We start from the raw sequence: 23,916 nt of genomic DNA, 5'->3' as shown, positions 1-23,916 counted from the left end.
GGGACCATATGGGACGCCGGGGGATCGAACCGCGGTCCGTCTCCTAGGCTAGCGCAGGTAAGGCAGGCACCTTACCTCGAGCGCCACCGCCCGGCCCCGAAAGATGATTTTTTGACCAGAGATGTAGCTTAGAGGCAGACTGCATGTTTTGCTCTGGATTCAATACAGGCACATAAAAGGAAAGGAGGTGGAGGGAAGGAGACAAAGGGCAGGAAAAAAGTAAGGAAGGGAATGAAAGGGAGAAAAGAATAGAGGAGAGGAGGAAGAAAGGCGTGGGAGAAAAGAATAGAGGAGAGGAGGAAGAAACAAAAGAAATAACAACAAAAAAAAAAAAAGATTTCCCTGTTGGAGACAGTATCCTGTCAGAGGATCAATTTTTCTGTCTTCTGTCTTTTATGCAGCCTTTACCTAAGGCTGCCCATCTGCTGATTTTGCTGTAAGCTGTTGGACTAACAGGAAAGGTATTTCACAGCTGAAGGAGATTTTTTCTTTGAAGCCAAAGGAAAAGTGAACACCCCCAATGCTAAATCCAGATCTAGACCACTCCCTTTAGCTTCTTTCCGGAGTTAATAGCTACCTTCAAAAACCTGCCCCCTTCACAAACTGATGTTAGCCCAGATAAGCGGCTGCAGATCCCACTTTGGAGACATAAGGTCTCCATCCCTTCTGAATATTTTACTGCCCTTTGTTCTAAAAACCTTCCCGCCAAAAAGTATGATTGACATGTTCTTTTTCCTGCCCATTTCTCCTCCTCTATATAAGAGTTGCTGAACCCAATAAATTTTGCCTCTGACCGGAACTTCGCCTGGGGTCTTCTTTATTAACCTCTCTCAGATTTTTTACAGGTGTGGTTGTTCTTTTAACTCAGCAAAATAAAGGTGCGGACGTCAGAGAGCTTCCCCAGCCTCTTCCCGCTGGCCGGGCCCCTTTGGGGGGCTCTAGGACCCCGCATTTTGGCGCCCAACGCTGGGCTCGAAGACCACCACACTCGGACGACCAAGAGAGCCGGGCGAGTCCGGAGCTGTTTTGTAAAACGCAAAAAAGGACCTCACCAAGGTAAGCGTATAAACAGTCAGCCCTTGATCAAAATAAACTGCAGTATGTCCCTGAAATCAACGCTGAACATGTCCGTCCTCTTGTTGCTGTTGTTGCTCCTGCTCCCCACCGCCTGCCCAGCCCAAACCAATGACCGCTATCGAGTCTTCAATTATACCTGGCAGATCATCAATGAGGCTGGTGACGTCGCCAATCAAACCTCCATCCTCTCCACCTCCATTCCTTGGCCTGTCCTGCAAGTCAACCTTTGTGCCCTCGCCATGGGTGCGAGCTCGTTCTGGGGCACCTCCGCTTTTCGCCTACCTCAACCCCATGCTGTCGACCACTACGACTACTACGCCCCTGCCGCTGGAGGCTGTAACTCCGTCATCCGCAGAGACATTCTGAGCCACCCTACCACCACCTTTTACGTCTGCCCTGGCCATCATCGTCCCCGCTACGATGACGTCAAATGCGGATTTCATGAACAGTATTTCTGCGCCTCCTGGGGCTGCGAAACCACTGGCACTGCCTACTGGCATCCCTCTTCCTCCTGGGACTTCATCACTGTTTCACGCCCCCCTCTGCCTCATCTGCACTGCGATGCTTCCTCGGCCACCCGTGGCTGGTGCAACCCCATCCTCATCAACTTCACTGCCGCTGGCCGCAAACATCACTGTACTCAAGCTGTACAATGGGGTCTCACACTTTACATTCAGGGTACCGATCATGGTCTTCTTTTCTCCCTTCGTTTGCTTAAACAGTTGCCGGTCTCTCGTCCCCTCGTTGTAGGCCCCAATGCCTTTTTTCACCCCAATCTAGGTACCCCTTTTCGAATTCCTTCCCCTCCTCCCTCTCCCCCCTCTACCTCTGCTTCTCTTCGTCAACTCACTTTGCCCTCCGGTCCCACTCCATCCTCTCAAGTTATTCTCAACCTTATGAATGCTTCTGCTATTGCTCTTACAGATCCTGCTTATGAACGCTGTTGGCTTTGTTTCTCTCCTCAACCTCCTTTCTATGAAGGTGTTGCTGTTTTTGGCAACCTCTCATCTACCTCAGACCCCTCCCGTCTACGCTGGAACACACATCCCCAACATGGCATTACAGTCGGTCAAGTCGTAGGCTCTGGACTTTGCATCAAGCCTGCTGACTCCTTGCTCCCTAGCCAGCTGCTATATGTGTGCAACTATACTGTGACTATCTCCAATTCTTCCTCTTCTGACACTTATCTGCTAGCACCCAATGACACTTACTTTGCCTGTGCCTCTGGCCTTACTCCCTTTGTCATTCGCTCTTCTTTTCTCCTCTCTCATGACTATTGCATTCTTGTTATTCTCATTCCAAAAATCACCATTCACTCTGAACATATCTTTCCCTCTTCTGGTACATCTCTCAATTCCTTCTCATTTCCATCCCTCTCCCGCCGACGTCGTGAGCCCTTTATCACTGTTTCACTTGCAGTTCTTCTTGCTGTTGGCGCTACCGGCGCTGGCACAGGAATCTACTCTCTTGTCTCCTCTCAATCCAACTTTCGTCTCCTTACTCAGGCAGTAGAACAAGATGTTAATGAAATCAAAACCAGTTTACAATTTCTCACTGACACAGTTCCCTTGCTGATGTTGTCCTTCAAAATCGCCGTGCTTTAGATTTTGCCCTTATGAAAGAAGGGGGAGTCTGTGTAGCCCTTAAGGAACAATGTTGTATTTTCAAAGACAAGACTGGACTAGTTAGGAACAGTGTTCAACACATTGGTGATGGTATGAATGAATTTCTGAGCCATTTTAATCAAGAACAAAGTTGGTACCAGGGCTGGTTTTTCTCTTCTCCTTGGCTTCACACTATACTGTCCACTGTTTTGGGACCCCTCATTAGCCTCATGCTGCTCCTTTCCCTTGGCCCATGGGCTCTACGCAAACTCACGGACCTTGTTAAAAATCTGGCAGATGATAAGGAAAAAACCTCTGTTCAGGTTCACTGCCAACTAGCCCCACGTGCTTCCTGTGAAAACTTGGCTATAGTCACCAAGCCGCCCCTCCAGCCACTAAGTTTCCAGGAGATTGAGCGCATCGCTAACAGACGGAGCTCGCTCCGGTCTTTGTGCTCTCGGCTGTGGAGATGCCTACGACGGGATTAGTAGGGTCCCAGTTAGGGCATGGCCCCAAAAGGCTACGGCGTATAATTCGGACCTCCGTGCACACCCACCGCGTCCGTAGCCATCATTTTAAATGCGGCTGATGGCCATGTCCGACCTGGTCAAACCCTGCACGCCTAAGACAGGGTCTTCCACCCACGCACGACTTTCCTTCTTTTATTAGAAGAGAAAGGGGGAGATGTTGGAGACAGTATCCTGTCAGAGGATCAATTTTTCTGTCTTCTGTCTTTTATGCAGCCTTTACCTAAGGCTGCCCATCTGCTGATTTTGCTGTAAGCTGTTGGACTAACAGGAAAGGTATTTCACAGCTGAAGGAGATTTTTTCTTTGAAGCCAAAGGAAAAGTGAACACCCCCAATGCTAAATCCAGATCTAGACCACTCCCTTTAGCTTCTTTCCGGAGTTAATAGCTACCTTCAAAAACCTGCCCCCTTCACAAACTGATGTTAGCCCAGATAAGCAGCTGCAGATCCCACTTTGGAGACATAAGGTCTCCATCCCTTCTGAATATTTTACTGCCCTTTGTTCTAAAAACCTTCCCGCCAAAAAGTATGATTGACATGTTCTTTTTCCTGCCCATTTCTCCTCCTCTATATAAGAGTTGCTGAACCCAATAAATTTTGCCTCTGACCGGAACTTCGCCTGGGGTCTTCTTTATTAACCTCTCTCAGATTTTTTACAGGTGTGGTTGTTCTTTTAACTCAGCAAAATAAAGGTGCGGACGTCAGAGAGCTTCCCCAGCCTCTTCCCGCTGGCCGGGCCCCTTTGGGGGGCTCTAGGACCCCGCATTTCCCATTTTCCTGGGAAATGGGTATTTGCCCTTCCCCACTTTTTCTAGTTTAAATGACGGTCTAATCTTGCATTCACTCTGTACCAGAAATATTTCTTCAAGTTGGTCCTTTGGCCCATTTCCCAACTGGACAGTAGCTGACAGACTGCCAAGGTCAGCAGGAACTCCCTGGTTTTCAAATACACAACCAGCAGTGACCAAAGTATAAAAAGGTCACATGATCAAGAAACTGTTCTCCCACTACTGCTGTGGAAAGCTAAAGACAAAATGAAAAGGAGCAAAAAAATCTTTTCTACAAGTACCATGGCAAATGGGGTAAAAGCATAGTTTTAAAAATAGAAAGTCTGCTGTCTGCTGGAGCAATAACACAGTGGGTAAGCTGCTTGCTTTGCACCCAGATTCAATCCTCAGCATCCCAATAAGGTTCCCCAAGGCTGTCAGGAGTGATTCCTGAATGAAGAGCCAGAAGACCTGAACTTCATTAAAAAAATAAACCCTGGGGGCCGGGTAGGTGGCGCTGGAGGTAAGGTGTGTCTGCCTTGCAAGCGCTAGCCAAGGAAGGACCGAGGTTCGATCCCCCAGCGTCCCATATGGTCCCCCCAAGCCAGGGGCGATTTCTGAGCACATAGCCAGGAGTAACCCTTGAGCGTCAAACGGGTGTGGCCCAAAAACAAAACAAAACAAAGCAAAAATAAAAAAATAAAAATAAACCCTAGGGCCAGGAAGGTGGCGCTAGAGGTAAGGTGTCTGCCTTGCAAGCGCTAGTGTAGGACGGACTGCGGTTCGATCCCCCAGTGTCCCATATGGTCCCCCCAAGCCAGGAGCAATTTCTGAGCGCTTAGCCAGGAGTAACCTCTGAGCGTCAAACAGCATCAAACAAACGCCCCAAAAAAATAAACCCAAAAAACAAAATCCCATTCTCTTCACAAGCAAAACATTATCCTAATTAATACCTCTAATTTTCTTGTCAAATGTGTAAAACAAAATTCAACTCTTTTTATTCCTTTCTATATTTTCTTGCTACCCCTATTTAATTTTTCCCCAATTTAATTTTTAACCAGAACATAGCCTATTATTTGCCAATGAACCATTAAACTTGCCACCTAGTGAAACCTTTACCTATTAAAAGAAACAAGACAACGCATGCTTTGCATGCAGCCAACCTTGGTTCAACCCTGGTACCACATAATACCCCAGCATTGTATGATACAGTCCAGGAGGTTCTGAGCAAAGCATGATGCACTTTGGAGACCAAGAATATCATAGGAAGGCCTGGATATCCCTGGCACTGTAGGATCCTCACTGCACCACATCCTTGAACACTGGATTAGCCTGGATAGCCAAGAGTCATCAGTGGGGGCCCTATATAAGCCCTATAAAGGCCTCATGCTTGGGACACTCAAACAATAAAACCAAACTGGTAAGTATAAAAAAAAAAAAAAGTATGTCTCAGGGCTGGCGCGATAACGAAGCAGTAGGGCGTTAATCTTGCATGCAGCAGATCCAGGACAGACCTGGTTCGATCCCCGGTGTCCCATATGGTCCCCCTAGGGACTTAGGATCAATTTCTGAGCGCACAGCCAGGAGTAACCACTGAACATCTCTGGGTGTGGCCCCACAAAAAAAGTATGTCACAATCATTCATATTCCCAGCATCCAAAATTAATCACAGTTTTTTTTTGTCATATTTGCTTTTACCTACATGAATACTTTTTTTGTTGTTTTGGTTTTTGGTTTTTTTTGGGTCACACCCGGCACACTCAGTGGTTACTCCTGGCTCTGTGCTCAGAAATTGCCCCTGGCAGGCACAGGGGACCATATGGGATGCCGGGATTCAAACCACCGTCCTTCTGCATGCAAGGCAAACGCCCTACTTCCCTGCTATCTCTCCTATATGAATGCTTTTTAAAATTATGCATGTGAAACATTTATTCTTTTTTATTACCAAAGAAATGACTACTACATTCAAAGCTAAAATTTCATTGAGTCACCTATAAGAACCAGATACTGCAATAGATTATTAAGTACATACTTCACATGTGGGAGATCTGGGTTCAAACCCCAGCAATACATCACTCCCCTGACCTCAACTACTACAGGTAAACTAAACCTGAGCACCAAGGTGGGAGGAGCCTTAGCACCATCAGGTGCACCTTCCACAAATGAAACCAAACAAAACCAAACAAAATAATTTTATATAATGCAACTACTTTTTTCGGGGGTGGGGGGAGTCACACCTGGCAGCACTGAGGGGTTACTCCTGGCTCTACACTCAGAAATTGCTCCTGGCAGGCTCGGGGGACCATATGGGATGCCAGGATTCAAACCACCGTCCTTCTGCATGTGAGACAAACGCCCAGTCTCCATTAAAGCATCTGCTTTTAAAAGATCATGATTTGCCCTCCTTCTCTGATTTATTATTATTATTATTATTGTTTTGGTTTTTGGGCCACACCCGTTGACGCTCAGAGGTTACTCCTGGCTATGTGCTCAGAAGTTGCTCCTGGCTTGGGGGACCATATGGGACACCGGGGGATCGAACCGTGGTTTGTCCTAGGCTAGCGCTGGCAAGGCAGACACCTTACCTCTAGTGCCACCGCGAAGGCCCCTATTATTATTATTATTATTATTATTATTATTATTATTATTATTATTATTATTATTATTATTTTGGGAGGCACACCTGGTAACACTCAGGAGTTACTCCTGGCTTTGCACTCAGAAAATGCTTCTGGCTTGGGGAACCATATGGGACTCCGGGGTATTGAGGGGAATTGAACTGCAGTCCATATTGGGTCAGCCAAATGCAAGGCAAACGCCCTACCGCTGAGCCATCTTTTCAGCCCATTTTTGTTTTTGAGCCACACCCAGCAGTGCTCAGGGGTTATTCCCTAAAATTAGGAATTACTCTTGTCAGGCTCAGGGAACTTTATGGGATGCCAGGATTTGAATCCGGGTCCATCCAGGTTCAGCTGCATGCAAGGCAAATGCCCGACCATTGTGCTATCTCTCCAGCCCCCGGAACCATTTTTCCTGTTGTTGTTCAGAGTTCTGGGGGGCTGCCGGGGGAGGTTTCTGAGTGCAGAGCCAGGAGTAACCCCTGAGCTCTGCTAGGTATGGCCCCAAAACAAAACAAACAAACAAAAAATCTTTGGGGCTGGAGAGATAGCACAGTGGTAGGACAAACGCCTACCCCTGAGCGCTGCCGGGTGTGACCCAAACCCCCCAAAACAAAACAAACAAACAAAAAACCCAGAGTTCTAGGGGCTTAGCTGTGAAGAAATTTTTTATTTACCATTTATTTTTAATTTAATACATGGAACCCAGGCCTTCACATATATAAGGAAACTGCTCTACTATTGGTCATAAAAAAGACAAAATTTGGGTCAAAAATCTCAGAACTTACATTTGGAACTAGAAGGAAGATGAAGATAGTGAAAAAACTGTTGTCATATAGTGATAAACAGAAATTTGAGACTTAAAAGAAGGTTGGGGAGGCAGCACACCCAGCAATGCTCAGGGATAACTTCTGGCTCTGCGCTAAGGAATCACTCTTGGCAGTTCTTGGGGGACTATATGGAATATTGGAAATAGTAGAGTGCAAGACAAATGCCCTATTACTCACTGTACTATTGGCCCAGCCTCTGCATTGCAGTTTTTGGTTGGGAGCCACATCCGTGGTACTCAGGGGTTACTCCTGGCTCTACACTCAGAAATCACTCCTTGCAGGCTTGGGGGATCATATGGGATGCCAGGAATCGAACCCAGGTCCATCCTGGGTCGGTCGCATACAAGGCAAATGCCTCACCGCTGTGCTTTCTCCAGTCCCTCTGCATTGCAGCTTTAAGGAGACTTTCTGGACAGTGTTTACTAAAAACACATGCATCAAGACTTGAAAGGCATCCAAGAGCAACCTGACAAGTCTGTGCAAAGGTCTGCAGCATGAAGATCCCTGGACCTGGGCAGCTGGGGCAGTGGAGTGTGGCAGAAGTAATAGGAGATGAAGAGAAGTGGCAAGTGGACTAGTTTAGATTTCACAGCCGAATTTTCACTTGAAGTAATCTGTAAAAAGGGCCTTCCAGCTCACTTCATGAAGCTCACCACAAAGAGTGGTGAGTGCAGTTATAGATATAACTACACTGAGAACTACCATAACCATGTGAATGAATGAGGGAACTGGAAAGCCTGTCTAGAGTACAGATGGTGGTGGGATGGAGGGAGATTTGGGACATTGGTGGTGGGAATGTTGCACTGGTGAAGGGGGGTGTTCTTTACATGACTGAAACCTAATCACAATCATATATGTAATCAAGATGCTTAAATAAAGATATTATAAATAAAAAATATAGTTACTTAAAGCAGAAATTGTATCAAAAGAACAATGACTGTAATAAAACAGAATATCAAAAAAAAGGGAGGGCTAGCTTATGTGAGAGTATTTGCATGTCAATAAGATGACTCTAAATGCTCTCAAGAAAACCAAAGGGAGAAGAGTGAACCTGGGGAGACCAATTAAGACAAAACAGGTAGCGGATAATGAGTTCTTCCCTTGGTTTATCTTAGCTGAAACCTTATTACGTTAGTTGGTTCAAATAAAAAAGAAAACTAGGGAGAGAGGGAGAGAGGAGGGGGATGGGGGAGAGAGAGAGAGGGAGAGAGATAGAGAGTGTGTGTCAGTCTGTCGTCAATGGGCTAAGTGTAAGCCTTGTAAAAGGCCCAGGTTCCATCCCTGGCACTGCATTGTACCCTAGGGAACAACCCTTATGCAGTCTCTGAAAATGTTCAAACCCCAATAATAACAATAACAAATAAAGAATGAGTGTTGAGGCTGGTCTTATGAGGCCAGCCTGAGTTCAGTCCCCAGCTCCACATTTATTCGACTCAGCATACTAACCATTTGTTTCCCTGGTAACAAACACAAGGCCTGTCTTAGCCACAGAATCTAATCATTATTTCCTGAAAGCAAGCCAAGCAAACTGAGTCCCTTTCCATAGATTTCCTGTTCTAGAGCTAGAAGGAAAATGGCCTTTAGGATCACAGAACAGGAAGAATGAGGGTTTGGAATGCTACAGCCATCATCTCTGCCTTGGGGGAAAGTGTGGCAGAAGTAGAAATGAGACATAACACCCTTAGAGGCCTCTGATAGCAGAGTCTTAGTTACCTGCTGGCTTGACCCCAAGACTGGCCTGCCCTCCTCTCGACCCTAGCTTAAACTGTGGGATGCATAACTGAACGTAGAGGCTGCAAAAAATCTGGCAACAGTAAAAGTTTCTGAACACACAAGGACCTCAAATTCATTCAAAATCACACACATAATGAATCTAAGTTCTTCCTGGCAGCATTCATCTACATTCCATTTCTTGGGCAAACAGGGATAGCAAGTAGAAGTGTAAGAAGGCCTGCAGATAGACATCTTTTAAAAGAGAATAAACCGTGAAGCCTTTATAAGCTACCAAACAGCTGCCAATAGGTCACCTTATCTAAAGTGGCAAAAACTGGTGCCCAATTACAATTTACAGCTACACATATTTCATGAATTGGAGTATTTGACACACTCCACAAATTAAGTGCATGATTTTAAAAAAATAGCTACCCACACAAATGAAAAAGTTTTCTCTAAGTCTGTTCAGTAGATTCTAGTGTGGCATCTTATTTCCCATTTTCTTCCTTTTCTTTGGCTTTATCAGAGCAATTTCCTCATACAATTTGCCCTTTGTAAAATCAGTTTTACAAGTCTTTTTTTTTTTTTTTTTTTTTGGTTTGGTTTTTGGGCCACACCCGGCGGTGCTCAGGGGTTACTCCTGGCTGTCTGCTCAGAAATAGCTCCTGGCAGGCACAGGGGACCATATGGGACACCGGGATTCGAACCAACCACCTTTGGTCCTGGATCGGCTGCTTGCAAGGCAAACGCCACTGTGCTATCTCTTCGGGCCCAGTTTCACAAGTTTTCATTCAGAAAGCATCCACAGTTACTTTCCATCGATTTGACTACTTAAAACATGCCAAGTCTCAAAGCAATGTAAAATACTGGCTTCGTGTCTTGGAATGGAAGGGGAAAAAAAGGACATTAGCAGAAAAACTGGAGAAATTCAAATGCAGCCTGAGAACGAAACTCCTAAATAAGAAAAAGTTTGCTAAGTAAATTCAATTATATCAATGTTAATTTCTGAGTTTTGATCAACAGACCATAATTATGTGCAGAAATTAAAAGAAGCAACTTGGAGAAGGATATTCAGGATAATAACAACATCATAATAATAAGATTTATCAACACCTATAAACAGAAATAGCTCAAAATAAGTTTCAACAAAAGACACTTTAAATGATCTAAGTTTCTCAACCTAGGTAGGGCTCAAAAATAATAGTAGGTTATTTTGTTTTGGGGGGCACACCCAGTGGCACTCTTTTCTCAATTCAAGAATCACTCTGCAGTGTCAGGGGACCATATGGAGTCCTGGGGATCAAACCCAGATTGGCCACATACAAGGCAAGCACTCTGCCCATTGTACTATCTTTCTGGCCTATTGTGTTTGTTGGGGGGGCCACACTCAGCAGTGATCAGGGATCAATTCTGGCAGTGCTTGGGAGATTACATATGATTCAGGAGACTGAAATGTGATCAGGGCCAGAGAGATAGCACAGTGGTAGGGCAAATGTGATCAGCTGCATGCAAGGCAAGCATCTTACCCCTATATCAGGGGTCCCTAAATGACAGCCCACAGTCCACATGTGGCCCACTAAGGACATTTATCCAGCCTGCTGAGTGTTTTTGCCACCACTGCCTCTCCTGCTTAGCGGCCAACTCATCCCGGATTCTCAGTGTGCATGTGTTGTGGAATGTGCACTGCAAAATCCAACTCCCTTCCTTCTCTCTGTCTCTTTTTTTTTTTTTTTTTTTTTTTGGTTTTTGGGTCACACCCGGCGGTGCTCAGGGGTTACTCCTGGCTGTCTGCTCAGAAATAGCTCCTGGCAGGCACAGGGGACCATATGGGACACCGGGATTTGAACCAACCACCTTTGGTCCTGGATCGGCTGCTTGCAAGGCAAACACCACTGTGCTATCTCTCCGGGCCCTTCTCTCTGTCTCTTGACTCTTCCTCTCAGAACTAATTCCTATGTATCTCTCCCCTCTGAGATATATCCTAATGTCAGGAACCATGTACTCAAAATGGCAACCATCTTTGGCATCACTGTGCACAGACTTGTTTCAGAATGAAACATCTGAAATCTCCAGCCAGATCTAGACTAACTGATGCAAACTTGCATCATTTGTTATGACTAGCAGTGACAAATAAGGAACCGAACTTGACCATCTCATTAACTAAAAGCAGGCCCATAGTTCCCATTGAAATACTGGTAAATTTGCTGACTTAACTTTACTTGTTCTTCATTTTTTTATAATAATAATTTTTATTTTGACCAAAGCGGGTAACATATCTTTCACAGTAATATGTTCTTCATTTTTAATATTGTTTTTGTCCCCCCCTTTTTTTTGCTTCAAAATAAGATATGTGCACTGTGTATAGGAATTTGTTCATATTATTTTTTTAAACTATAGTCCAGCTCTTCCAACAGTCTGTTCCCGTTTTAAAAGTTTGAGGACCCCTCTCCTATAATATCTCTCCAGCCTGCAATGATTGTAGTTTTTTTTTTGTTTGTTTTTGGTTTTTGGTTTTTGTTTTTTGGGTCACACCCGGCAACACTCGGGTTACTCCAAGTTACTCTACGCTCAGAAATCGCCCCTGGCAGGCTCAGAGTACCATATGGGATGCTGGGATTCGAACCACCAACCTTCTGCATGCAAGGCAAACACTTTACCTCCATGCTATCTCTCCGGCCCCAAGATTGTAGTTTTAAGTAAGTAGCAACCATTTTTACTTTATTTTTCTTTTCAACCACTTTTTTTTCCTTTTCAAATTCAGAATGAAAACCGCAATAATTCAGCAGTATGACTTTTTTTTTTTAGCCACACCCGTTTGATGCTCAGGGGTTACTCCTGGCTAAGCGCTCAGAAATTGCCCCTGGCTTGGGAGGACCATATGGGACGCCAGGGGGTCCTTCCTTGGCTAGTACTTGCAAGGCAGACACCTTACCTCTAGCGCTACCTTGCTGGCCCCAGCAGTATGACTTTAGAAGGCATCTGCATCTCATTCGCCACCCCCTTCCAAAAGCTAAAACATCAGGGGTCAAAGATCTATGGGGTTAAGATGTTTAAGGTGCTTGTCTTGCATGTAGCAGACCCCAGTTTAATTCCCAGCACTGTATATGGTCCCTGAGTATTGTCAAGAGTAATCCCTGGTTCTCTTACCCACCCCCCAAAAAAATAATACCAGAGGAGGATTCTAAAGTTAGGAAACACTGTCAAGGTATTGTAAGCTATTAATGTCACTGTACTCACTAAATAAGAACCATTTACCATCATCTCAGGCACAAGTGAAAAAGCAGAAAGATCGGGGCCGGGCAGTGGCGTTGGAGGTAAGGTGCCTGCCTTGCCTGCGCTAGCCTAGGACGGACCGCGGTTTCGATCCCCCGGCGTCCCATATGGTCCCCCAAGCCAGGAGCGACTTCTGAGCGCATAGCCAGGAGTAACCCCTGAGCGTCAAATGGGTGTGGCCCAAAAACCAAAAAAAAAAAAAAAAAAAAAAAAGGGGCCGGGTAGGTGGCGCTGGAGGTAAGGTGTCTGCCTTGCAAGCGCTAGCCAAGGAAGGACCGCGGTTCGATCCCCCGGCGTCCCATATGGTCCCCCCAAGCCAGGGGCGATTTCTGAGCACATAGCCAGGAGTAACCCCTGAGTGTCAAACGGGTGTGGCCCAAAAACCAAAAAAAAAAAAAAAAAAAAAAAAAAAAGCAGAAAGATCTCTCTACCCTTGGGCCAGAAAAAAGCAAACCCAGCAAATCCTTTTAGCGTCTGTAGGCACTGCACCAAACTTCCCTGGCCAGCATCCAAGCCAGTACAAAGGAGAGTGGAACTTTCACATTTCCAGACATCGAAGGTCATAGCCTGGCTCTGTATTTTGAGCTTTCCTGAGGTAGAGACCATCTGCAATTGATACATTGATAGGTCTATAAAACCAAATGAGAACATGAATATTGGCAATTCACCTGTAAACATCACCTGAAGAGATAGATAATCTGCCTTGGGAGGTTGGGAGTTCACAACTGAGCCTTCATTTTTCATCGTCCGTGAAACTGAACACAGTCTGACTTTACCTGCAATTATTCCCTCTCCTTTCAATATATAACTAATGCCAACAGCTAACAGCTTCTTATTTAGTGAGTATTGACTATGTGCTAGACAGTGATTTTTAAGCACACGGGCAAACAACATGGGGAATTTCAACTTCAAATGTTCCTAGACCTTTAGAATTTTCCAGGATAAGGGCTGGAGATTAATACCATGGGTAGGGAGCTTGCCTTGCACACGGCTGACTGGGCCTTGACCCTCGGCATTCCACATGTTCCCCTTGCACACCACCAGGAGTAATTCATGAGTGCACAGCCAGGAGTAACCCCTGAAACCACTAGGTAGTTCCCAAAAACTAAAGTAAAAAAAGACTTCAAGGACAAACAAGGTCTCTTACCAATCCCTTAACAAGGAAGAAATTCCATCTGTTCATAGTATTAGCACAAGAACCCTTGATCATACAGTTATGCTAGAGAACATTTTCTATTGGCTTCTTACTTGAAGGTGCACCAAACTTCAAGACTATACATGTGGGGCTGGAGAGATAGCATGGAGGTAAGGCATTTGCCTTGCAATCAGAAGGTCAGTGGTGTGAATCCCAGCATCCCATATAGTCCCCCAAGCCTTCCAGGAGTGATTTCTGAGCATAGAGCCAGGAGTGACTCTGAACCTCGCCAGGTGTGACCCAAACCCCCCCCCCCCGCCAAAAAAAAAGATTATACATGTGTGATATATCTTTATCCTCTCCTTCCTCCTAAGAATTTTGGCAGGATACAAAAATCTGGGTGGGAATCTTTTTCCCTTATGAAAACTGCTAGCTCCACAATCTTCTAATTTCCAGTCTTGTTAATAGTTGTGAGTTCTAATGTGATTTGTAGGTAACCTGTGTATAAAGATACTTTTATATACTCGATAATGTCATGATTTTTAATCATTTATGCAAAGCTCTGACAGTGTGTTTTTAATCTAGAATCTCATACACTTTGGTTTTGAAGAGTTTTTTTTTTTTTGGGGGGGGGGGTCACGCCCGGCAGTACTCAAGGGTTACTCCTGGCTCTACACTCAGAAATCGCCCTTGGCAGGCAAGGGTGACCATATGGGATGCCAGCATTAGAACCACTGTCCTTCTGCATGCAAGGCAAACGCCTTACCTCCATGCTATCTCTCCAGCCCCATGGTTTTGAAAAGTTTTATTATCATTCAAAATATTTTCCTGGGGCTGGAGAGATAGCATGAAGGTAAAGCATTTGTCTCTCATGCAAAAAAATCGATGGTTCAATCCGGGCATCCCATATGGTCCCTGAGCCTGCCAGGAGCGATTTCTGAGCATAGAACCAGGAATACATCCTAAGCACTGCCAGGTGTGACCCACAAAACAAACAAACAAAAAAATATTTTCCTGGGGGCTGGAGCAGTGGTGCAAGCAGTAGGGCATTTGCCTTGCACAGCTAACATAGGACGGACCGCAGTTCGATCCCCTGGCGTCCCATATGCACCCCCCCCCAAGATAGGAGCAATTTCTGAGCACATAGCCTGGAGTAAGTCACCAGGTGTGATCCAAAAACCAAATATATATATATATATATATATATATATATATATATATATATATATATATATATATATATATATATTTCCTGGGGGCCAGAGAGATAGCATAGGGATGGGGCATTTGCCTTGCATGTGTCCCAGGACTGACAGTGATTTGCCCATATGGTCGGTCCCCTGAGCCTGCCAGCAGCGATACCTGAGCACAGAGCCAGGAGTAACCCCTGAGTGCCACTGGGTGTGACCCAAAAGCCAAAAAAAAAAAAAAAAAGGTTTCCTGGGACTGGACAGGGGGTAAGGCCTCTACTGGCACACATCACACCTCGGTTCAATACTGATACCATATGATCTTCTGAGCACCTTCAGGAGTGATCCCTGAGCACAGAGCTAGGAGTAAACTCTAGGCACTACCAGTTAAAACAACCACCACCACCACCCCCCCCCCCCGCAAAAAAAGAAAAAGAAACCTTTCATGTCACCAAACAATAATCATCTACAACTGTTCACATCAATAGACTCTGAGTCATTCAAACCTCCTCATTCTCTAACTTTGGCTTCAGACTGTCTCTAGAACTAACTACTTAGTGCACGATAAGCATAATATACACAGAGAGAATCCTTCCACTCTGAGCTGTTTCTTTTCTTCTGGTCTTCCAAGAGCCTTGCAGTCTATTCCCAGTTTCTCAACCTGTGCAATAAGGCCACCTGTGTGTCCCCGGCACAGTCCCAGGGGCTACAGATGAAAAGCACATAAATGGGGGGTTTTTAGAGCATGAGACTAAAAGGCCAACCTGTAATCACAGGAAGAAACTAAGGTTAGAAGAAGGTCATCATCAACAAAAAAAGTTGAGAGACATTGGCCTATTCTATTTCAGCCATTCCAGCGTCCAAAGTCCACTTTGAGGGGCCTCAACACAGCTGAAGGGAAAGCACAGCTTTTGCTGACTGGATTTCTTTTGCTGCTTCTGTTTTTGTTTGCAAAGCAAGCACACCAGCCAAAGTTTGGGCTATCTCCCTAGACACTTAATTAATTTCTTCCCCTCTCTGGAATTTTTTTTTTTTGTGTGTGTGTGTGGTTTTTGGGTCACACCCGGTAGTGCTCAGGGGTTTTTCCTGGCTCCGTGCTCAGAAATTGCTCCTGGCAGGCACGGGGGACCCTATAGGACGCCGGGATTCAAACCGATGACCTTCTGCATGAAAGGTAAACGCCTTACCTCCATGCTATCTCTCCGGCCCCCCCCCCTCTCAAATTTTTACAACTTTCTCCTCAAACTTTCAACACCTCCCCTTCCTTTGCTTTTAGCTAACAACCTTTCTCTGTGTGATAGGGATCAAATCCAGCCTCTAACATGTAAAACATATGTTATATACCAAGAACATCCATTTTCTCCCACTACTAATGCTTTGGCATCAGAGTCCAGGTACCTATCTAGCCTGAGGCAGACTTTCACTTTTGTCCTAGGTCTCATTTCCTCTTACCTACTCAAGGACTTTAAAGCCCACCCACCCCCCAGGGCAATCTTCAAAGTCCCACCTCTCTTTTTATTCATTATCTGTCTTTTCTAGCATTCATTCATTCCACATAGAAATATGTGATATTAGCCACAGACACGCAAAAGAGACTATCTTAATGCTTCATGCCCTTTCAGTCAGAGCCATATTACTCTACTCTTCTTTAAATAAGTCTTGATTTTTTTTGTTTTATTTTTTGGGGGGTCCATATCCGTTGATGCTCAAGGGTTACTCCTGGCTATGCACTCAAAAATCGCTCCTGGCCTTGGGACCATATGGGATGCTGGGGGATAGAATCGTGGTCCGTCCCAGGTGGCGCCAGCCAGGCAAATGCCTTACCGCTCTGGCCCCTAAATAAGTCTTGATTTTGTGGAGCAGGGGACTCATCCTGTGATGCTCAGAACTTACTTCTGATTGCTCAGGGGCTGCTCACACAGTACTGAAGGAGAGGGATTATCTATAGTGCAAAGGATTAAAGTCGGATCAGCCTGGGGCCGGACCAATAGCACAGCGGTAAGGCGGTTGCCTTGCATGAGGCCAACACAGGATGAACCCAGGTTCAAATCACAGCATCCCATATGGTCTCCCGAGCCTGGCAGGAGTGACTTCTGAGCATAGAGCCAGGACAGGAGTAATTCCTGAATGCTGCCGAGTGTGACTCAAAAACCAAAAAAACAAAAAACAAAAACAAAAACAAATCCACCTGGAGCCACAAGAAAGACAGACACCTTAGCCCCTCTACCTTGCCTGCGCTAGCCTAGGACGGACCGCAGTTCGATCCCCCGGCGTCCCATATGGTCCCCCAAGCCAGGAGCAACTTCTGAGCGCATAGCCAGGAGTAACCCCTGAGTGTCACCGGGTATGGCCCAAAAACCAAAAAACAAACAAACAAAAAAAAAAAAAAAACAAAAAAAAAAAAACCAAACCATCTCTCTCACTTTAATAGATCTTGAAAAACTTGACTTTTGGGGCTGGAAAGACACTATACAGACTAAAGTGCTTACTTTTTGCATAGCCAACCCAAGTTAGATTCCCAAGAAGAAATAGATCCCTCCAGGAAAAAGATTTAGAAGTAGGAAAGTATACCCTAGTTATTTCCACTGGTTCCTCAGTAAGCATAGTTATTTGGTAATCATTATAAAACATTTTCTCTTGTTCACTCTACAAGTCAGTCATAGGCCACCTACAGGCTTATTCTGGGTCCCAGACCCAAAATTAAGATCCAGCTGCAGCACCAAGAGTCACCCTAACTGGAGCCAAAGAGATAGCACAGTAGGTAGGGCTTTTGCCTTTAATGCAACTGACCAGGTTCAATTCCCTGAATGTAGGCAGGTGTGGCCTATAAACAAAAATAAATAAATAAATAAATAAAAAGTCACCCTAACAAATGGAAGAGCTTACAAATGAACACAGCAGCAGCTCTTACCAAAGCCAGAGGTATCATTCCCGTGTACATTAACTGGAAGCAGAAACCAAATATATCTTAAGATAGTCCTGTGAGGGGGCCAGAGTGGTAGCCCGGCAGAAGGGCATTTGCCTTGCACGTGGCTGACCCAGGACATGTGGCTGACCCAGGACAGACACTGGTTAGATCCCTGGCATCCCATATGGTCGCCAGAGTCAGGAGTAACACCAGAGCAGTACCACCAGGTGTGGCCAAAAAACCAACCCCCCCCCCCCCAAAAAAAAGATAGTCTGGTGAGGCCTTAGAGATAATACAGAGGTTAATCTGCACTTGCCTTGCAGACAGTCAACACTAGTTCAATCCCTGATGACTTTTGATGCTGAGCACTGCCGGGAATGATTTCTGAACACAGAGATAGGATTAGCTACAGAGCACAACTTGGTGTACACACCTTCCAAATACATACACATACATACACACACACAATCTTAAAAATGGGGGAGGGATAGGTATGACAACTAAAGCTTTAAGAGTTTCAAGATCCAGCAACAACTTTTCAAGTCCTAATCTCCAGTCCCAATCTGTGAATGCAAAACCACTGCTAGGAGAAAAGATCACGAAACTTGCAAAGCGTTATCTATGGGCTTTCAGAATGTAACTTCACCAGTTAGGCCTGATGAAAGATGCCTCTTTCATCACTCAGGAATCGGAATGCAGTAAAGAGCCAAGGACCAGTGACGGCAAAGTGCTGCTTGAAATCTGCTAGAAATGTTCTCTGTCAAAGACAGGAAAAGGCTTGAATGGATAAGAAAATCTGCTGCATGGGTGGGGTGGGAAGGAGAAACTTTTTATTTTTATTTTTATTGAGATCAATGTGAGTTACAGGAGTAGAAGAAACTTTACAAAATTTATTTTACCAAGGTTGCAGCCAAGCTGTGGGGTTCACTGTATCACATCGCTTTGTCTACAGTCTAGAGAGGCTTTACTCAAATCACTTGATAAAAGATTCACATTTGGGGTACCATTAAAAAACTAGCTAAGGGCCCGGAGAGAGAGCACAGCGGTGTTTGCCTTGCAAGCAGCCGATCCAAAACCAAAGGTGGTTGGTTCGAATCCCGGTGTCCCATATGGTCCCCCCTGCCTGCCGGGAGCTATTTCTGAGCAGACAGCCAGGAGTAACCCCTGAGCACCACTGGGTGTGGCCCAAAAACCAAAACCAAAAACAAACAAACAAAAAAAAAAACAAAAAAAACTAGCTAAAATTAATCTTTTAATATAAATATACTTCTTTAAAAAATAAGTCAACATATTATCGTCTATTAGAAAGAAGGAAGGTGGGGCCGGAGAGATAGCACAGCAGCGTTTGCCTTGCAACCAGTCGATCCAGGACCTAAGATGGTTGGTTCGAATCCCGGCATCCCATATGGTCCCCCATGCCTGCCAGGAGTTATTTCTGAGCAAATAGCCAGAAGTAACCCCTGAGCACAGCCGGGTGTGCCCCCCCCCCCAAAAAAAAGGAAAGAATGAATGAAGGTAGTGATTGTAGGGATGAATTTTATTGGGGAAAGTTATCTTTTTTTGCTGATTTGGGACCACATATGGCTCTGCACTCAGCAATCACTCCTGGTGGGGCTCAGGGATCGTCTAGGGTGCTGGGGATTGAACCCAGATTGGTTGCATAGTAAGCAAACACTATGTCCACTGTACTATCTCTCCAACCCTAAGGTTTTTTCTTTCTAAGGTCTCAAAGACTCAACTGTACCAAACCCAAAATGATCTGGAATGAACCCTGGGTTCATAAATCCTAGATTTTATGGATGAATGCTCCAAGCAGTGAAGTACTCTGTGCAATTTCTTTTCTACACAAAGTTCAAATACTTCCTAACAGTGAACTTATCTGCTAGAGGAGCCGGAGAGACAGCACAGAGGTAGGACATTTGCCTTACACGCAGCCGATTCAAGACGAATGGTGGTTGGAATCCTGGCATCCCCTTTAGTCCCCTGAGCCTGCCAGGAGCGACTTCTGAGTGCAGAGCCAGAAGTAATCCCTGAGCCCCGCTGGGTGTGACCCAAAAACCAAAATAAAGAAAGAAAAGAAATTATATGCTAGTTACCAAAAACAAATAAATCCTTGAAAATTAAGAGTTGACAAGATGTTCCCGGGTTTCGGCACCAAAAAAGAAAAAAAGAAAGAGTTGACAAGAACTCTTATTAAGGGAATAGGGAAGATAATGCTGGGGTTGAGACCCTTGCCTTATGCTGCAGGGTATATGATTCCCAGGGGATGTCTCTGAGTAAAGCTCGACATGAGCCCTGAGCACCACTGGGTGTAGCTCACGCACCTCCAAACTAAATCTCAGCAGTAAAAAAATATAGCACATAATTTTTAAAAAATCTATGAAGGGGGGCCCGGAGAGATAGCACAGGGGCATTTGCCTTGCAATCAGCCAATCCAGGACCTAAGGTGGTTGATTCAAATCCCGGTGTCCCATATGATCCCCCGTGCCTGCCAGGAGCTATTTCTGAGCAGACAGCCAGGAGTAACCCCTGAGCACCGCTGGGTGTGGACCAAAAAAAAAAAAAATCTATGAAGGGAAGATCAATTGATCAATTTAAACAATATAAACTGCCCAATCAGAAGCAAATCAGGACACCTAAATGCAACAATGCAAATTTCGTCCCACCTTTCCCCATTCTTGATTCATTCTGCAAACATGCATTCCTTACTGGAATAAAAAAAAAAAAAAAGAATCCTAAGAGAGGGTTGTTTTTTTGTTTTTTTTTTCTGAGAGGGTTTTATGAACTCATTCTTGCCCTCCATAAATCTGGTTAGTAAGAACAATACAAAACAAGGACCAAGTTTAAAAAAAGAGAAAGAAAAACTCAATACAGGAAAAGCGGCTTTAAGTAAGTTGAATACCTCTTAACAAGGAAACTAGACCCTATTTCCTTTGAGGCTACGAGAGAGAAACAGGCAGGCAAGCGAGCAAACAAAAAGACCCTCTTCTGGCTTAATGACAGCTTATTCCTTGTTCTCTCCCTCCTCTCTCTCCCTGCAACTCCTCCATCATTAAAGCCCCCGCAGTGTAGGTCTTCTCCGACCAGCTCTACCGTGAACAATGCCCAAATATCAAGGTCAGGGGCGGAGGTGGGGCGTTTGCCTTGTATACAGAAGGACGGTGGTTCGAATCCCGGCCTTCCATAGGGTCCCCCCTAGAGCCTGTCAGGAGCGATTTCTGAGCGTAGAGCCAGGAGGGACCCCCCCCTGAGCGCTGCCGGTGTGACCCAAAAACAAAACAAAACACACACAAAAAAATCAAGGTCAGACCCAAAGACGCAGAGCACAGAAATCGGAAACGGATTTTCCTAAATCGGAAGGGGGCGTGGGAAGGAGAGTCCTCCTGACAGTCACCCCCTCCTCTCTCTCTCTCGGGAGTCTCATCTTTGACTCTGGGGTGCTGGGGGGAAGAGGGTCTCATGCCCCAATGCTTTTCGGATTTGGGGTAGGGACGCAGGGCATCTGTGCCCTGCCCGTCTAGTTCCCCTCTAGTTCCCCTCCCTGCACCCCTGCAGACCTCCACTTCCCCCCACTGGAGAGAGCTCCCCATTGTGCGTTGCCAAGCAGACTGGGCGTGGGGTGGGGGGCAGCCTGTGCTCGCCCTCAGCGTGGAGGGAGTGGTCGAGGCCTGGGCGGTGCTGGGCTCTGAGGCATCCTCCGAGGAAAGGGCCTTTGGGGGGACCTCCCAGGCGAGGGGGTCCTTTTGGGAGTGCCCCGCAGGGTCGCTATTGTGTGGGCCTGGAAGGGCCTCTGGGGGGTTCTGAGGCATCACCTTAGGAAGTGGCTCTGGTGGGGACCTCGCAGGCGGGTGTCCTTTTGGGGGTGCCCGCAGGATCGCTACTGTGTGGGCCTGGAAGGGCCTTTGGGGGGACCTTCCAGGCGAGGGGGCATCACCTTAGGAAAGGGCCTTTGGGGGGACCTCCCAGGCGAGGGGGTCCTTTTGGGGGTGCCCCGCAGGGTCGCTATTGTGTGGGCCTGCAAGGGCTTTTGGGGGGCTCTGCGGCATCACCTTAGGAAGTGTCTCTGGGGGGACCCCGCAGGCGGGTGTCCTTTTGGGGTGCCATTGTGTGGGCCCGGTGGGGAAGGGGACCCCGGGGGCTTGGGGGAGACCGACGGGCTCCTCCGAGAAGCCGCCGAAGGGGGCTCCGCGGGCCCCGGGCTTCCGAGGACGACGTCCCGGGCAGGGGCCGCCGGGGTTCGGGTTCGGGTTCGGGTTCGGGGCGGCGGCGGCCGGAGCCATGTCGGCCACGCCCTGCAGCCGGCGGGCCCGCGGCGGCCTCCGACAGACCGAGCGGGCGAGCGATCGGCGGCGCGTTACCTGACGGAGGGCGCCGGGGGCCGTCGGGCGCCGCCGGGGGAGCGCGCGCGAGGCAGCCCCAGCCGGGCCGTGGGCTTGGCGTCCATGACGGCGGGCGGCGGGCGGCGGGCGGCGGCGGGGCTGACTGGGCGCGGCCGCCGGAGAGCCGCAGCACTGAGGGGATGCTGGCGCGCGCCCGCCACGCACGCGCACGCGCCCGGGGAGGGGCGGGGCTCACCAAGGGGGCGTGGCCGTCTGGGCGTGGCCGGCGGAGGCTCCCGAGCTGCAGCAATGAGGACGCGTGAGGGGCGGGGCTTAGGAGAGAGGCGTGGCCAATGGAGGCTCCAAAGCCACAGCACTGACGCGCATGCACCTGGGGCGGGGCTGGAAGAGGGGCGTGGCCACCGGGGGCGTGGCCGATAGAGGCTCCCGAGCCGCAGCACTGAGGCGCACGTGCCTGGGGCGGGACTAGGAGAGGGGCGTGGTCATTGGGGGCGTGGCCGACTAAGGCGCCCGAGCTGTAGCACTGAGGAGGAATGCTGGGCGCGCGCCCGGCCACGCACGCGGACGCGCTAGGGGCGGGGCTGAAAGAAGGGCGTGGTCACTCGGGCATGGTTGGATTGTGACCACACCCCTCTTCCAGTCCAGCCCCTCGCGCAGCCGCAGTCGCCGCGGCATCTGACAGCGGCTCTTCTCGAAGCTGCTGCTTGCTGCTGCCTGGTGGTTCCCCCGTCTCCGGAAAGACATCACCCCTCCACCCCCCGGCTGCTTTCAGCCGATCGCCGGATTGGGTGTTCGAGACCACCCCCCCCCAGGGTTTTCGAAGGTTCCTGCACTAATTGATCTCTTCCTAGATAGATCCTGGCTCACCCCGTTTTGACTGCGCGTGGGACGATGGCCACTCGACACTTTTGGGGAAGTTGGGTCGCACCCGGCAGCGCTCAGGGGTCCCTCCTGGCTCTACGTTCAGAAATCGCCCCTGACAGGCTCGGGGGCCATATGGGATGCCGGGATTCGAACCACTGTCCTGTATGCAAGGCGAACACCCTACTCCATGCTATCTCTCCCGCCCGGTGTTTCCTTTTTATTATCGGGACAAAGGAAAGAGGCGAGCCACGCCCGGTGATGCCGGCCGGGAGACAAGGGGCTGGGGCAGGGTGGAGAGTGGGGTGCTCCTCCCGATTCAGTCGAAGGGCTTCTGCAAGCCAAGCATTTGCTCCAGCCCCTGGAGCTATTTCCTCGCTGGGTTTTACGTTTTATTGTTTCCATAGAATAGGGGATTGTGACTTCCAGGAGTGATTCATTGAAAGCCAGCGTGTGTCTATTCTTCCCCGTGTGTCTCTATCCAACCTCCTGCGACCTGGCACGCTGGCAACTCAATCATTTTTAATTGCTCTCCTTCCCCTTCTATGTGTTAAATATGACTTGAGTTTTGTATGAAGGATTTAATCATTCTATCCTGCATTCTGCATTCACAAGATGCTTTTTTTTGGGGGGGGGTCACACCCGGCAGCGCTCAGGGGTTACTCCTGGCTCTAGGCTCAGAAATCGCTCCTGGCAGGCTCGGGGGACCATATGGGATGCCGGGACTTGAACCACCGACCTTCTGCATGCAAGGCAAACACCTTACCTCCATGCTATCTCTCCGGCCCCTCACAAGATGCTTTTTAAAACACATCAGCTGGGTATTTTTCTGCAAAAAGATTGGCGCTTACATCACTTACCTGGAAACCCTTGCTGGAAAAAATTAACTTCACAAATGTCATCTGACGCAGAATAGTCTCCCTCATCTATGGGTTTTAAGAACATTAAAAGACATTTTTGCAATAATTCTCAGAGACAAAAGAGAGGAGGAGTACTGGAAGATCCAGCTCACTTCATGAAGCTCACCACAAAGAGTGATGAGTGCAGTTAGAGAAATAACTACACTGAGAAC

The 23,916-nt window shown here is 47.3% G+C and overlaps 1 protein-coding gene across 1 annotated transcript in view; it reads right to left on the bottom strand.

Annotated features, from left to right (window-relative positions):
• DNAAF9 (dynein axonemal assembly factor 9) overlaps positions 1-22,727 on the bottom strand; it is a 144,523-nt gene extending 121,796 nt beyond the window's left edge. Inside the window, exons 1-3 of the mRNA XM_049779489.1 lie at positions 22,613-22,727; positions 22,344-22,448; positions 22,002-22,263 (exon numbers count right to left, since the gene is read on the bottom strand). Coding sequence (XP_049635446.1) covers positions 22,002-22,263; positions 22,344-22,448; positions 22,613-22,727 — 482 coding nt within the window. The remainder of the gene's footprint in view (positions 1-22,001; positions 22,264-22,343; positions 22,449-22,612) is intronic.
• Between the last annotated feature and the right edge of the window lie 1,189 nt (positions 22,728-23,916).

The sequence above is a fragment of the Suncus etruscus genome, chromosome 9 (assembly GCF_024139225.1).
Source record: "Suncus etruscus isolate mSunEtr1 chromosome 9, mSunEtr1.pri.cur, whole genome shotgun sequence".
Taxonomy (NCBI): Eukaryota; Metazoa; Chordata; class Mammalia; order Eulipotyphla; family Soricidae; genus Suncus; species Suncus etruscus.
Note: the sequence above shows the minus strand (reverse complement) of the source record. Positions and strands in the feature narration are given on the sequence as shown.